The sequence below is a fragment of the Saccostrea cucullata genome, unplaced genomic scaffold, assembly GCF_032062105.1.
Source record: "Saccostrea cucullata isolate Sc308-1 unplaced genomic scaffold, CSIRO_AGI_Scuc_v1 ctg14444, whole genome shotgun sequence".
Lineage (NCBI taxonomy): Eukaryota > Metazoa > Mollusca > Bivalvia > Ostreida > Ostreidae > Saccostrea > Saccostrea cuccullata.
In genome coordinates, this window is record NW_026919683.1 from 1 (window position 1) to 16089 (window position 16089).

The 16089-nt window shown below is 32.8% G+C and overlaps 1 protein-coding gene across 1 annotated transcript; it reads left to right on the top strand.

Annotated features, from left to right (window-relative positions):
- Nucleotides 1-13: 13 nt before the first annotated feature.
- LOC134235912 (uncharacterized) lies at nucleotides 14-6484 on the top strand (the record flags this gene model as incomplete). The annotated part of the gene is made up of 6 exons (XM_062718090.1): nucleotides 14-114; nucleotides 224-290; nucleotides 386-582; nucleotides 1460-1570; nucleotides 5718-6134; nucleotides 6360-6484. Coding segments are annotated over exons 3-6 (684 nt in total), but the record flags the coding sequence as incomplete, so codon positions are not given.
- Between the last annotated feature and the right edge of the window lie 9605 nt (nucleotides 6485-16089).

Here is a 16089-nt window from a genome sequence, read left to right on the forward strand (position 1 = left end):
TTGTTTTAGGATCCTGTTTGGAGACGACTGAGGGAAAACTGTTTTCACATGACTGCTCTGGGTTTTTAGAAGGCTGTCCGGGTGATGCTTTTAGGAGCAATGAGAATTACCACTGTAAGATCAAACATAACTTCATCTGTATTACATGTATATTTATATTTTGGTTACAATGTAACACTCAACAGCTATACAAATATTCCATCTCCATGATTCATTGATTTAGATCCTGCATGTCAAAGAATTAACACACAAGACAAATGTTATCTTGCCGATCCTTCCTGTTCAATAACGTAAGTAAAATAAACCTCGTATAAAAGAAATGTGCATTTACATATATATATGTATGAATTAAGCATTATGTGATTCAATCATATTTTTCAAACAGAACACAGATCTTAGATCTTGGAGACTTTAACACTACGACAACCATAATCCAGGAGAACCAATCTGCCAATATTGGAGCAATAGTAGGAGGAGTGTGTGCCGGAGTCATTGTCCTCCTCCTCCTCATCCTGTTTCTAGGTGTCCTTCTATGGAGAAGAAAACAAAGGATGAAAAATAATAAAAAAGAACTGAATCTAGGTAACATTGCTTTATTTGAATTAAATAATGTGATGAATAAATAACAATTTTTTTTAAATAACCGTTGTTTTTGGAGGTCAGTAAGATATCGATGTACAATATTCAACAAGTTCATAGAGGTAAGTTATTTGATTCATTGATCAAATCAGATGGATGTCTCTCCAAGGAAACCCCAGTATGTACCTACTACCCACTCCACATCGTTTCAAAAATCGTGAATGTTAATTTCCCCTTAGTGAGCCAGGTACAATTATTTTTGCATTAATTTGAAATTTTCGATTCATTAAAATTTTATTTTTGTTTATTGTTAAAAAATAATGAATTCCTTTTTTTAATTGGTAAACCATAAGTAGAGGAATACAACATAGTTTTGTTTTATTTCTCGGACAATTAAGGAGCCAGGAATTATTCTATCAAACAAAAACATAATGGGTCAAAACAAATAAGAAAGGGTTAATAATATATTGATTCTGTTAAGTGTCTCTTTCATTCTTAGCAACCTTTTCACAAAATGATATTTATAGGTCATACTCTAAAATGCAATGTAGACGGCATGATTAATAAAGGTGTCTTATTTTAAAAATTTAAAATGTTGTTATATATTTTTGAAATATTGTTGAAATTTGAAAAAAAAAATATTATAATTTTTTGACCACTCTCTTTGTGTGTTTTAAAACTAAAATTGGAGACTTAAAAACCAAACTCTGCGGACGTCGATACTCTCCTGACCATATTACATAGAATAACATTATAATAAAAGCACGTTTACAGTACACATATGTCTAAATAAATATAGCGTAAAATGTTTCTAGAACGATATAGTATTTAGATAAGATGATTGTATTATTATTATTGTAAAGACAAAAATATTTTGCAGGAAAAAGGGAAAGTGGCTGTGAATGTGACATAAATGACAAATACACCGATAGCGTTCATGAATTTTCATGTAGTGCTCCATTGCTACCAACTAATACTACTGGAGATGGAGGTAAAGAGAAATATCACATATCATAGTTGTGCATAGAATTTAAAATGATACAGTAGTGTATAGTTAGTGTACAAAAAAAAAAGAATAATAATTCCAACATTATTCTTTATACGAGGGGTGATCAAAAAGTTCGCGATCTATCTCTATTTCTATTAAACCGCATCTTCTCTGAAACTACAGAACCAATTTCAACCAATTTGGTATACAGCATATGTGGGTGAATGGAAACTAAAATTGTGAATTTCATGGTCCCTACTCCCCTCAGGCCCGAGGGGTGGGACCAAAACCACTAAAATTAATTAATGTAATCTTTTAAAATCTTTTTTTTTCTCCTGGACATCAAGCAGTCAAATTATTGACAAAATTGTAATCAGCATTGAGTTTTCTACCAAAATTGTGAAATTCATGGCCTCTGGGTCAGGGGTTCTGGTGTTAGGGCGGGGCTTTATAGATCATATTGTAAATGTGCAATATTTCTTTGCAATTCTTCTTCTCTGCTCCTGGGTATCAAATAAACTAACTAAGAACATAGTTATGATGACCAAGAGTGCCTCTTCGGAAATTGTGAAATTCATGGCCTCTGGGTCAGGGGTTCTGGTGTTAGGATGGGGCTATATAGATCATATACTAGTAGTAAAAGTTATTTCTTTGAAGATCTTCTTCTCTGCTCCTGGGTACGTGTATTTAATAAACCAACTAAGAACATAGTTATGATGACGAAGAATGCCTCTTCAATAATTGTGAATTTCATGGATTTCATGCCAGGGCTTCTGGTGTAAAGCCGGGGCTCTATTGATTGTATTGTTAAAACATCAATTCTTCAAAAATCTTTTTCTCTGCTCCTCGGTATCAAAGAAGCTAATTAAGTACATAGTTATGATGAGCAAGAGTGTTACTTCCAAAATTGTGATTTTTGGGGTCCCTGGGTTGGGGGTTGCGATGTTAGGGTGAGGCTTTATTGATTATATAGTGAAAATACATTGTTTCTTCAAAAATCTTTTTCTCTGCTCCTCGGTATTAAACCAATGAACTGGAGACCAGGTATTCCAACAATCTATTGGAATTCCCATGGGTACAAATTGCGCTCCGTTATTAGCAGACTTATTTTTATATTCATATGAAGCAGAATTTGCTGTGGCCTTCAACTCGACATTTCGATATATCGACGACGTATTGTCAATTAATAATGATAATTTCCATTCCTACGTCGACACGATATATCCTGGTGAGCTTGAGATAAAAGACACCACAGAGTCCGACACTTGTGCTTCATACTTGGATATTTTACTTGAAAAAGACACTAATGGTAATCTAACAACCAAGCTATATGATAAACGTGATGACTTTAACTTTTCTATCGTCAACTTCCCTTACTTATGCAGCAATATACCTTCATTACCTGCATACGGAGTATTTGTATCTCAGTTGATTCGATACGCAAGAGCATGCTCTACGTATGAACAATTTCTTAAACGAGGTAAATTATTGACATGCAAGTTGATGAAACAGGAATATCAACAGTCTCGTTTAAAGTCATCAATTCGTAAAGTTCTATGGTCGATACAATGACCTTGTCAGCAAATACAATTTATCATTGAATGAAATGCTGACTGACGTTTTTCATACCAATTGTTAGTCCATTATTTATACACTGAATTGACCACGGATTTTTTCCGTTATTTCCTGATTATGACAACGAGCACACGGCGGGTGGGACCGGTCGGCAGGGGATGCTCACTCCTCCATGGCACCTGATCCCACCTCTGATGTTTGGGAGGTTCGTGTCTGCTCTGCTCTTATTTTGTATATTTGTTTAATGGACGTTGAGATTGAATACTGTTCGTTATTTCCATATCCTTCCATACATATATATGATAAGGAAGGATGCCTCTACCAAAATTATGAATTTCATGGCCCCTGGGTCAAGGGTTCTGGTGTAAGGGTGGGGCTCTATTGAGTATATAGTGAAAATGCATGAATTCTTTGAAAATCTTTCCCATTGCTCCTAGGTGTTATCTGAATGATCTTAGTACATATATACTGAAAGGAAAAAGAAACGCAGGGTACCATAATGTTCGAAAAAATATTGAACACATGACCGAAAATTACGAAAATAGGTCAGAAGATAAATTTTGTTACTGTGCACCAAAATCAGTATTCAGAATTACTCGACCATATAATTTATAGCGTCACGTAGGGAAAACGATAAAAAGCCCAAAACACGTGCAATTTGATAACGACGAGTTTGTCAACAAATCTTGTTGCTTTATTTGATGCAAATGAGGTATGCACATCGTTTTTCAATATTAAGAGACATTATGAATTTCTTGCGATCTTGGCACAGTTTACGGAAGTTCAATGGGGTCTTGTTTTTGAATTGCCTATTAATGAAAAAGGCAACAAATGTTTACTTAGCAGTTTCTTGTAAATTTTCCCCCATAAAACTTGTTACCCGTTGTCAGAGAGGGTCTGGAATGGTTTTCAATCAACCGTGACGATGACGTTAACGCGAAACAGAACCATGTTACAAGCGGGTTATTCGTCCTGCCATCTCTTAAATCGGCACCTTACTACCACAAAACAGCCATTTATACAGTAGACGATTATAATCATTACATTCATACGAAATTTGAAAGAAAACAATTCCGCAATTTGGTTTTTTGAGCCAGTCAACTTACTTTTGTAGTCCTCTCATTGGCGCATGCGCGCGCCGTTTGACTAATTTTTTGGCGTTGTTACTCATGCTAAATATAGCCAGGGTTTGAAAGATAAATACTCTGAGGAAATTTCATGCAAAGGAAAAATAAGGCTCGGACAGATGCACGGGGGAGACATTGAAGATAATTAGAGTTTTCGATTTTCACTTTTGGAGGGTATCGTCATTTGAGCTTCAATTACTCATGAATTATCAGACAAAATCTAATGGGATTTTTGTTACATCTTTTTGAAAGATGATTTTAAAAGTTAGATAGTAAAACTAAAACATATTTAAAGAAAACAAATTTAATTCACTTTAGCCTGGTTTCTTTTTCCTTCCAGTATATTTATAATGAAGAAAAGTGCATCTAGCAAAATGATTTATTTCATGTTTTCTGGGTCAGGGGTATCGGGAGGGGGGGGGGTAACAGAACATAGTCTGAAGATAACTAAATGCTTTGAAATCTTCTCTGTGGTATTAATCAACCATTTATGAAGAAATAAAATTTATGATAAAAATTTCTAAAATTTTGAAAAATAAGGCCCTAGGGTATGTAGTTCCCGTGGAGTGCACCACTGGTTTTAAAGTGAAAATGCATTTTTCTTATTTTGATCTAACGCTGGGTATTTAGTAGCTAGAGTATGCATTCTAAGTGTATAATAATGATAAGCAATGGTGCTTCTTTCAAAATTGTGAATTTCATGCATCTGGTTTAAAAGATAAACCAAATTAAATATTCGGAAAGTTGTTCCATGATACTTAGGTGACTTATAAGGCCCATGGGTCTCTTTTTAATTAAGCAATTTGCTAACATAGACCTACAATTTACACTTAAAAAAAACAGTTGAATACTTTAACAATAGTATAATTATTAAATACCTAATATATTTTTTACTCTAAATTTTACACATATTAGATATGATAAAAAGGCGGAAACCATTCTCTAACCACTTTAAAAGATTTGGGTTTTGATGGTCGCCACACCTATATTTGGAAAGGATATTATTATCCACCCATTCTGTTGCCGAGAATTGACCATTTCTGACAAATAAACTGTTATTGTTATAAAAATTAATTTACATGGAAAGAAATATAAAATTCAGAAAAATCTTTCAGCTTTTGTGATGACCTACAGAAACAGAGAGGGTCACGTGACCGCCTATATCACGTGATTCGTGCACATTGGACAGGACTAATTTTAAATATTTTCGACACTTAAACAAAATGTTTCTTTTATGGAAGTTATTCAGTTAGTTGGCGAACTTTTTGATCACCCCTCGTATGTGTTGTAAATTGATTAAATTAGATATCGACACTGTAAAAAACCAGAACACCTTTACCCAGAATAGATTAAGTTTTACAAAAGTATATCATTAGATAATTATTAAATAATCAATTAGAAAGCGAAACTGTTTCTCAACTTTTAAAAGAAGATTTCATTTCATTTAGAAGAAGATAGGATACCAGAAACAGGCAAGCTAGAGGAGGGGAAGCATGTTTTCACAAAGACCAGTGTACCAAAGAAAGTCTTTGAGACCATAGAAACTGATATCAGAAGTAAACAAGAGGAAAAAACCAATGACGTCACAGATGCTGGCGTTAATAGTAAACCAGAGGAGAAAATCCATGATGCTACAGAGTCTGGCGTTAATAGTAAGCCTTGGAATATAACCCATGGTGACACAAAAACAGGTGATAATAGTAAACTAGAAGAAACAGTTTCTGGTTTACAAACTATTGAAATCATTAATGAACCAGAGGAAAGAGAGCATGATGACATCAATACAAATTCAGAGAAAAGAAGCCATGGTAACGCAGAGACTAGTGTCAAACCAGAAGGAAAGACATACAAAGGTAAAGAGGCTGGTAAATATGATCATAGGATATATCATATTTTATGCATATATATTGAAATATAGAGAGATAAATAGATATATCAGTATATTCCATAGACATACAACAAACGGATGGACGACTTGCTTTAAAACAAAGAAGGGGAGCAGCACTGTAAAGGCTTACTACGAGAAATCAACGGAAAACGGAAGTGCAAAAAAGAGCATTGTTTTTAAAACTGAAGTTATTTTTATTTAGCTGTTCTATTATCAAAGAACTTAAATACTTATGGAAATAGCATTGTACAACCTACTCTGTACTGTATGGAGTCTAGCCCCATCGATGGACAGTCATGTGGTGAATGCATTGTAGGTACACGGAATGTAGGTCAATAACAAATTTCAATATCGCAAGGGCATAGCCTAGTTGAAATTAAAAGTTCTCGCTATTACTTGTTTCTGTATACTTTGTACTTTCTGGAAAGTGCTGCTGCTTTAAATAGAATCCGCGTTTTAATACTTAAAATTTCATGTTATAGGCCAATGTCGAAATATGTTTGACTTTTACCAAATATTTTGTGTACTTAAGTCATGTTCTCGATTTAAAGAAAGCAGCAGCACTTTTAAAGTAAAGGAACACATCATCTATTTATATTCAAAAAATGGTCAAGATTTATTTAGTGTATGCCCTTGCGAAAGAGCGATTTAACGAGACACCCCGATGTAAAATATACCTAACCTGAACATAAGAACACGAGAGAATTATCTAAATGTTAATGGATAATTGCACTAAACAAAGGATATACATTGGTATTACTAGCCTGTTAAAAACCTGTAAATGGTATTCTGTTTTAAAATAAAACGCATTTTTCATTGTTAAAAAATTCCCAAATCTGCCTCTCACAGCAAATGAAATGCGTCATTTTTACAAAAATGACGTCATGATTGACTAGTATATCGAGATCAGTGATTTGTTTAAAACCAGCTGTATGGGATTTAACTAGCGACTTTTGTTAACGCATTGATAAGTTTTATTGTTGTCTATTATGCTAATACAGTTTAAAGTTGCAAATATTTCATTTTTGAGTAATATGAGGAATGCATAAAAGTCATATTTTTTGTGTGACGTCACAGTAAACTTTACCCGTATAAATTAGGCCCCGCCCCATTTTTCTAGCCTTAACAGTGCTGCGCCGGGTTGGGGTATAGAAATTCCACTATAAAGAAAATTTCTCAACTTCTTTTCAAGAACCACTGGACCAATATTAACCATTATTTGACACAAAACATCCTTAGGCAAAGGAAAATTAGAATACATAAAATGAAGCGCCATGGACACTTCCTAGGTAGAGTGTTTGCGAAAAAACAAAAAAAAGCGTCATTTAAAATCTTTTAAAGAACCATTGGACCAGAAAGATGAATCTTATATGGAAGCTTCCTGGAGTACTGTAGAATATAAATTATTTAAATCGCGGGGGTATGTTTTAGAATAGTTTTAAATTAAAATATACAAGATAGAAAATGGAAAATCTTTTGAAATCTTATCAAAAGCTACTGAACTAGAGAAATGTAACTTATCTGTGAAAATCTCTTGATTTCGTATCGATTTTAAATTTTAAATCGGGTGATGGTTGGGGTCTCAATGTCGATTCAAAATTTAACATTGAAATAATAGGACAAATTTTAAATAAAATTCTTTCCAAAAGGCACTGAACCAAAAAAGCTAAAACTAATGTGGAAGTATCCTGTTGTAGGATAGATTTTTAAAAGTTGTTCAAATAATAACTCCAAGGAGTTGGACCGGGCTACAAAACGTATAACAAGGGGGAACCATTGTGAGGAACAGCAGTGTCCAAGTTACGCATGGACCTCTTTTTAATAAAAAAAAAATCTATATAGTTTTACATAACTTTACCTGTCCGGAAATTTTCAAATCATAAAAAAACATTCAATGATAAAAATACTCGGTATGCCTTTAAATACAGAGAGATGAAAAAGCGGAATACCAAAATCCTAGTTTTTAAAAAAGCATTGGTAAAAAAAAAATGCAAAGGTTAGTCATATTATTTGGATGCGGGCGGGCGGGTGGAGGATGATCGGTGATGCTGTTCTATTTTTTATTTTTCTTTACTGTATGTACTAAATATTACTTTATTCTTACTTAAAGAATAACACATACATTTAAGAAATTAACAACCTGAAAAGGTTTTCTTGGAAATAAACTTTAAGTTGGTCACATGATCAAATTCTGTGAAGCCTGATTGGATTCTCAATAGATTTTATCGCGTACCAACTAAAAGTTCATTTCAGTTCATTAAATTTTATAATATTTATACACCTACTTAAAAACGGGAGGGTATATAGTAATCGGTGTGTCTGTCAGCTACTCTATTGGGTGGTACAATTAATTTAAGATTTTGACGGTCTTGTCACTCCACTTCAAGATTTTGCTACAAAGAAGATATCTAGATGACGTAACAAGAACAATGTAGTTTGAATCTACAAGGTCTGGTGTTTTTCTGAGATAAGCCTTTGTTGATCATATTCTGAAAACTTGTCACTTTCGCAGCATTTTTAAGGTTAAAAAAGGGCCCGGGACATGGCTTATTTATACGGGAAATATTTATTGTGATATCACACAAAAGTTATTCCTCATAATACCAGAATATTAAATAATTTGCAACTTAACATTATATTAGCATTATAAACACCATTAACAGTTATCAATGCATTGAAAACAATTCATAGTTAAATCCTACATAGCAGGTTATAAACAATCACTGAACGCACGGAACTTGTCGACATGACGTCATTTTGATAAAGATGACGTAATTCATTTGCTGTGTGAGGCAGATAAAGTAGTTTTTTTAATAGTAAAAACGTATTTCAATTTTAAACCAAATATTTATAACAGATTTAAGATGGGCTTATTATACTCATTAATTAATTACTCGATCATTAATTACTCATTAATTATCGAGATAATGTATTTGAATAATTAAACCGTGTTTTTGTGTACAGGTTTGACATGCTTAACATCGAGGTGTCAAATTAAATTGTTTTTTTTGCAAGGGCTTATACTTAATAGATCTTGACCATTTTTTGAAAATAGTTAAAGGATATTTTCCTTAACTTGAAAAGTGTTGCTGCTTTCTTTAAATCCAGAGGGTTTTTAATGAGGACATAAAATGCTTCGTAGAGGACAAGGATCTTTTGACATGACCCAAATTACATATAAATAAATAGAATGCAAGCGCACTTTCCAGAAAGTAAAAAAATGCAGAAACGATTAATAGCTTGGATTTTTAATTTTAACTCTGGCATGCCCTTGCGATATTGAAATTTCTTCAGGACCTTCATTCAGTACAGGCACTATTAATTCACTACGTGACTGTCCTTCGCTTCGACCAAACTTAATTCAGTACAAAGTGGGTTGTACTATGTTATTTCAATAAGTGTATAAGGTATATGATAATAAAACAGCTTTAAAAATTAATTCAGTTTATTATTGTTGTTAAAATGCAAAATTTTTATGAAAATATTATCTGCACCTGGGTATCTAAGTGGGAAATGGAACAAAATCAGTGACAAACCATTTGGGTGTTAAAATATGATATCGTGACAAACTTGTGTCATGCCATATCCCAATTTAATCAATCTTAATCATTTACTTCACAACAGTTTGACCAAAAAAGCAAAGCAAGGCGTACAAAAAGTTAATAATTTCACACTGCATAATTGACAATAAAATAAAAAGCAGATTATATCTTGTACTTATGTTTTACTTACTCATATACAGTACCGACCAGACCCAACCTGACACCAAGCAGTCCTAGAAAGCAGTCCCTGGTACTGCTTTGGGACTGCTCTGGGACCGCTGTGGGACTGCTCTGGGACTGCTGTGGGACTGCTCTGGTACCGCTGTGGGACTGCTCTGGGACTGCTGTGGGACTGCTCTGGGACCGCTGTGGGACTGCTCTGGGACTGCTATGAAAAGCAGTCCCAGCAGTCCCAGCTGCCCCTGGGACTGCTTTCTGGGACTGCTTTGTTCACTCATGTGTGACAAAGGTTCTGAATGACATGATAGCTCACCCCCTAGTGTATTCTGAATTTGCAGGCTCCCTATTGTTTTGTTTACTTGCAGCAAAGAGAAGTTTTAACTGTTTAATACGCAAGGATTTCTAATAATCCTTTAACAACTTGAGATTACATTTATTATAGTTAATTTATAGTTTTAGGAACTGTATATTTACACACATGTAATATAGAATATTTTAAAAAAATAAAGTTGTTATATAAGGAAGTCAGGAGGGATTTTTATTTCTAAAGTATACAAAACTACTCATGAGAAAAAATATCTACATGTAGATTAAATATGAAATTAAATACTCAAAATTTTCATATGGCACTATTTAAAGAATCATTACATTTAGATATAAAATATTTTAATTGAAAAGGCTAGACGTTTTACAAGCACCACGCTAAAAGGGTATTACATACAGCCCTCAAATAAAAATCTAACAATTTATTTCATGACATGAAATAAAATTATGCCACCATTCTTCCGTAACATAAGCAATGTGAACAATTATACGGGAATTTACAGATGAATTAGTTTTTAATTTATGAATAAGTTATTAAAAGAGTAAATAAAAAAAAAAATAAACAGTTAAATGAAAACCTGTTATACCTGGAATTGTGATTAATTTCTTTTTTGTTTTGCTTTTGTTTACCTGGCCAATAATGTGTATGAATAAAATGGTATAAACACCTGTGGTTTTAATCGCCTTTGGGCAGAAAATCAATCATGCATATGCATGTTATTTGGGTTCACGTATCAGTGTTACACATCATTGAACATGCTGCTCAATAAACAATGACCCTAATTTCAATCTATGTAAAAAATGTAAAACATAAAAAAAAATAAATGAAATGCATATAAATTTCTTTCAAGATTAATTAATGTTGAACATAATCTTAGGATTCTATACTGGTCACTAATACAATTTACAAATTAAAATGTCAGTAAAGAATAATCAATACTGAAAAATATTACTTGGCTAAATTAGCATCGGATTTTTCAAAAGCCCTAATACTTTTTAAAAAATGCCTTTAGAGTATCCCGATAGTATGGAAATCGACCATGATGTATAATGAATAGACCTTACATTTAAAACTAATTCTAGTAAAATATAATTAGTTCAATTTAATTTTCTGTATAGAAAATAAATATGGGAGCCAGTATCAATCACAAAAAAACCAAGATTATTGTGATTAAATTTACATGTTCAGTGTAATTCATTTATGTAGGTGTGTAAGCTTTATTCCTTCAATAAATATTATTTCAAATTGTTTCAAATCTATGCGGGTACTGCTCATACATGTAAATGACCTTCACATTGTAAGGATTCCTGGCATACTGCTCAGAAAAAAAATTCAGCTGCCTTTTATAGTTCCATTGTTTATTGGAAATCTCATTTCTGAATTAGCCCCGCCCATTAAATTAATAAACCACGCCCACTGGGACTGCTTTCTGGGACTGCTTTCTGGGTCCGCTGGGACTGCTGGGACCGCTCTGGGACTGCTGTGGGACTGCTCTGGGACCGCTGTGGGACTGCTCTGGGACCGCTGCGGGACTGCTTTAGCAGTCCCAGAAAGCATACCCAGGGACAGCTCTGGGACTGCTTTGCGTCAGGTTGGGTCTGGTCGGTACTGTTGGGCAATATTGGAATGTCTGTAATGTTTTTCTTATATATTATTTCTATGTTTTGCTCTTTTGTAGATATTTTTGAATCTACACCAGGTGATTACAACACATGGAAAACAAATACTTCAGGTTAGCATTTCTCCAGAGTCAGAAATATTTTATAGTTTAAGGTAAATAACCAATCCGAACTTAATTTCTAATTATACAATGATAAAAAAGTAGTTTATTGTGACGTCGGTAGTCCAGTGGTTAAGGTGCCGGACTCCAAACCGAAAGGTTGTGAGTTCGAATCCTGGCCGCGACAAGCCGACGTTGTGTCCCTGGGAAAGGCACTTTACACGAATTTCCTCACTCCACTCAAGTGTAAAACGAGTACCTGGCTATAGACAGTGAAAGATATTGTCAGAATGTTAGTGCTCTAGCACTGATATCGGCAGCTTGCACTGAGAAAGATTCTGGATTGTTAAGGTCTGCTGGGGTAATAATGCATTGTAAAGCGCTTTGAGTAGCATTTATGCTAGAAAGGCGCTGTATAAATACGATCATTATTATTATTATTATTAATGGAGTATGAAAGAAAATTATTGTTAACAAGTCGTGATGATTGTCAAATATAGAGGACAAGAACGATAACAAATACATGCTAAAATGCTCAGAATACTGTAGATCATTTAATTTTCGCGACACCTTATTTTTGCGAGATAGTTATTGACTCTGAATTGGCGAGACAAAATTTTTCGCGAATCGTGGTTATCGTTCTATATGTTCTTAAGGAAAACTATAATACACAAAAATTAAATTTTTGCGAGCACACTGTCTCGCGTAATTACACGAAAATAAAGTTCTCGCGAATTAAAAGTGATTTACAGTAAACAAACTGGTCATGTTCTAAACAATCAGATAGCGACATAGAGACAGACTCATGAGAAATCAATATGTGATTGTAAAACACTATGCGTCTAGCGGCAAGAAAATTATGAAAAAAACCCTATTTTTAGCATATATAACTTGATTAATGAGTAATGCACACCAAATATGAACTTTCTATCTTTTATGGTTCAAAAGTTATGAGTTATGGCGAAGGTACGAAAAAACTATTTTTAGCATATAGGCCAGAGTCAAGGTCACCAGGTCATTTACCCTGGTGTCATTTGAAAGAACTTAGTTGGGTATGGATAGCAAATATGAAGTATCTATCTTTCATGGTTCAAAAGTTATGTCGAACGTTAAAGTTTGCAGACAAAAAGATATTTTTAGCTTTAAGAGCACAATCAAGGTCACAAGGTCATTTTCGTTGGTGTCATATGAAAGAAGCTAATTAGTGAAGTATGCATACATGTACCAAATATGTAGTCTCTACCTTTTATCGTTTAAAAGTTATGGAGAAGGTTGAATTTGCAGACAAACAAACAGACAGAAAGACAGGACAAATATCGATTCGAGCGCATAATATTTAAGGTAGGACACAATAGAAAGGCCAATTTTTTTTCTAAAATTCATTTTTTTCTGAAACTTTGTTATTTTGTTCTAGGATACAAACTCTCTCTTTAGATAATTATGATATGAATAAAAAATTCAACGACACATTTTTTTACCACATAGTCTGAAAAATGGCATATCAGTCCCCTCTAAGAAGATTGTGAAATCAGACATCGACTTAAGAATGAGCCACATTTTAGAACTATCAATTGATCTATTGCAAATTTGTGTAATTCTTTTAAGGCATTCAATGTATAAGGGATTTTGAACGATTTCTGATAATTTTAAACTAGTTAAAACACACTGCTAGATAACGATAAAATTGAAATAAACAAAATTCACAAGACTGATAACATGTAAGGAGATGGTGATTTTGCACGTTAAAAGTTTTTGAAGAGTTATCTGCCCTTAATGAAAAGAAGAAAATTGTAGATATCTCAAACTTTCTGCGGTAAATAATTTATTTTATGTAATAGTTTAATAAAGAAGCAGTTTATACATATTTTCACCAAGCGATGTGTTTGAAATTTGAATTGCTTTTTTCAATATCTAATAAAAACATGCACCGCCCATAGACTCCCATGTAAAATTCAAGGTGCAATTAATAGGAAAATTATAAAACGTTGATTTTCTATAAATATGCCATTTTCCGGCCTACGATTAAATCACTTTAAAGTGTGATTATATTACACGAAATATGATTATTTTAGTTCATGATTTTCATGTTTGTTTTTCAACATCGATCATCTACGTCACGTGATTTAGAAAAAAATGGCCGTCAATTAAGGTGGGTCATTACATTCACAGTATATTTTTGATTTCAATACAGCACCACTTATAATGTAGATGTCAAATATCCAGATGAGGGTATTTGATATCATAAATAATTTTTAAATATTTTTTTAGTTTTTGTTTTATTTTAGTTAAATGTTTTATTTCAGGTTTATTATTCACAGAATTTCAGAACTTTCAGTGTTAAATGATGGGCATATTCTTAAGACAAGTACACACAGTGAAAATACCTCATAATACTTAATGATAATTTTATAAGAAAAAATAATTTTCTCCTAGAAAACAATTAATGTCATTATCTTTTTTTTTATCTATGCATAAAACATTTAAAAATGTGTTCTGAAGAGACAAGGAATGTATTTTAATGAATTACATGTGTCAAATTGAATGAAGAAAGTTTAAAGGAAATGAAAAATCCAATTTAAAAAATATTTGGTAGAAAAAGTCCACTTCCAAGAGTTATCTTTCCTAATTAGCCAAGGCTCAAAACACCATGGAACGTTTGACATTACATCTAAAATTCAAAATAAAGCTTTAAATTGCCAGAGTATACATTTAAATCAATAAAACAAATATATAAATTAACACCAACACAGTAAATAGCACAATTAAATAAAATTTTAATTTCAACAATGTTGTAGATTTTAACTCGAATTTCCTCCATACATACATGTCAGTGATTGATAGAGTTCACTGCAGGCATGGCTATGAAATTGGCATTACCTGTTTGGCGAAGATTTCACTGTTGCTTTCCTTTGTTTCTGCCGAAAAGCAATTTTTCTTGGTTTATGCATAATGAATCCGTTACTTTGTTTTCACTGTTTACAACACTGCATGATTCATCTATTTTTAAAGCGTTTTAAAGGTCAGGGTCATATTATAGAGGTATCTATACAACTCGTCCCCTGAGCAATTCGGTCGACACTATGGAGGTTTATTTTTTTGTCTAGTACGTCATCAAAAAATTGTGTAATGAGCCTCCTTAAAAAATTGAGGATGGGTCTATTCAAATCAAGTTTCTTTTTATGTTTCTGAATGTAAATGATAAAAAAATTGTTTATTTATGTCGGAAATACATTAGACAAAAGTAAAAAATTGCAAAAATATAAATTTAAGGTTCAAGATATTTTTTATGACAAGAATTCCGATGCATGCTCATTTTGCATATTTCGAACGTAAATCTTGAGGAAATTGTATGGTGCTGAACAAATTTTGATTAGCATTTTATTTAAAGTTTCATATCATATATAAATGATACATATAATGATATTGTAATTGTTAATCATTTCTATAGATGTGTTTCTTATTTTATTATTTTTATTTATTTTTTACGCATAAAATAACCATTTTAGAAATGAGGTTTCTAAGTTTTTATTGAACTATAAAAGTAATGTATCAAATCAAAGCATAAAATGGATTTTGATTGTGATTAAATAAAACTGAAGTAGTAATTTAAAAAAGAAATTCAACAACTGCAATTTTTTTTAGAGAATTAACAGCAAAAAAACATCAATGCAAGTACATGTTGACTATCCATAGATGTAAATAGTCAATGCATATACATGTAACTCAGAGCAGTTGCATTAAATATACTAGTGAAATGAAATATCGTCGTAAGATGGCTTTGGTTTTATTTAATCACTCGTGTTGCCTGATAAATTTAATTAGAAATGTCATCTAAACTTGATGTATTTACATGTATAACAGTTGATGTATTTACATGTATAAAATTTGAGCCCCCCCCCCCCCGTTTCTAACGACACAACATAAAAATGAAGTAGAATTTTAACAGTTCCTTTAACTACGCATGTCAGAAGTTTTCTTATATACTAGTAATAAAACATCCCAGGTACAAAATGGGCCCTAAGTGTTTGATGCTCCTTTCTCACTCTTGAAACCTGTTGGGTTAAATTCTCTTACCCAGTGCAGCGTCAAAATCTTGTTTAAGACGGATTGTGACTGTTCCCTACTTAAGTCTTTAGCATTTTAAGTAATTGTCATGGGTCTTTAG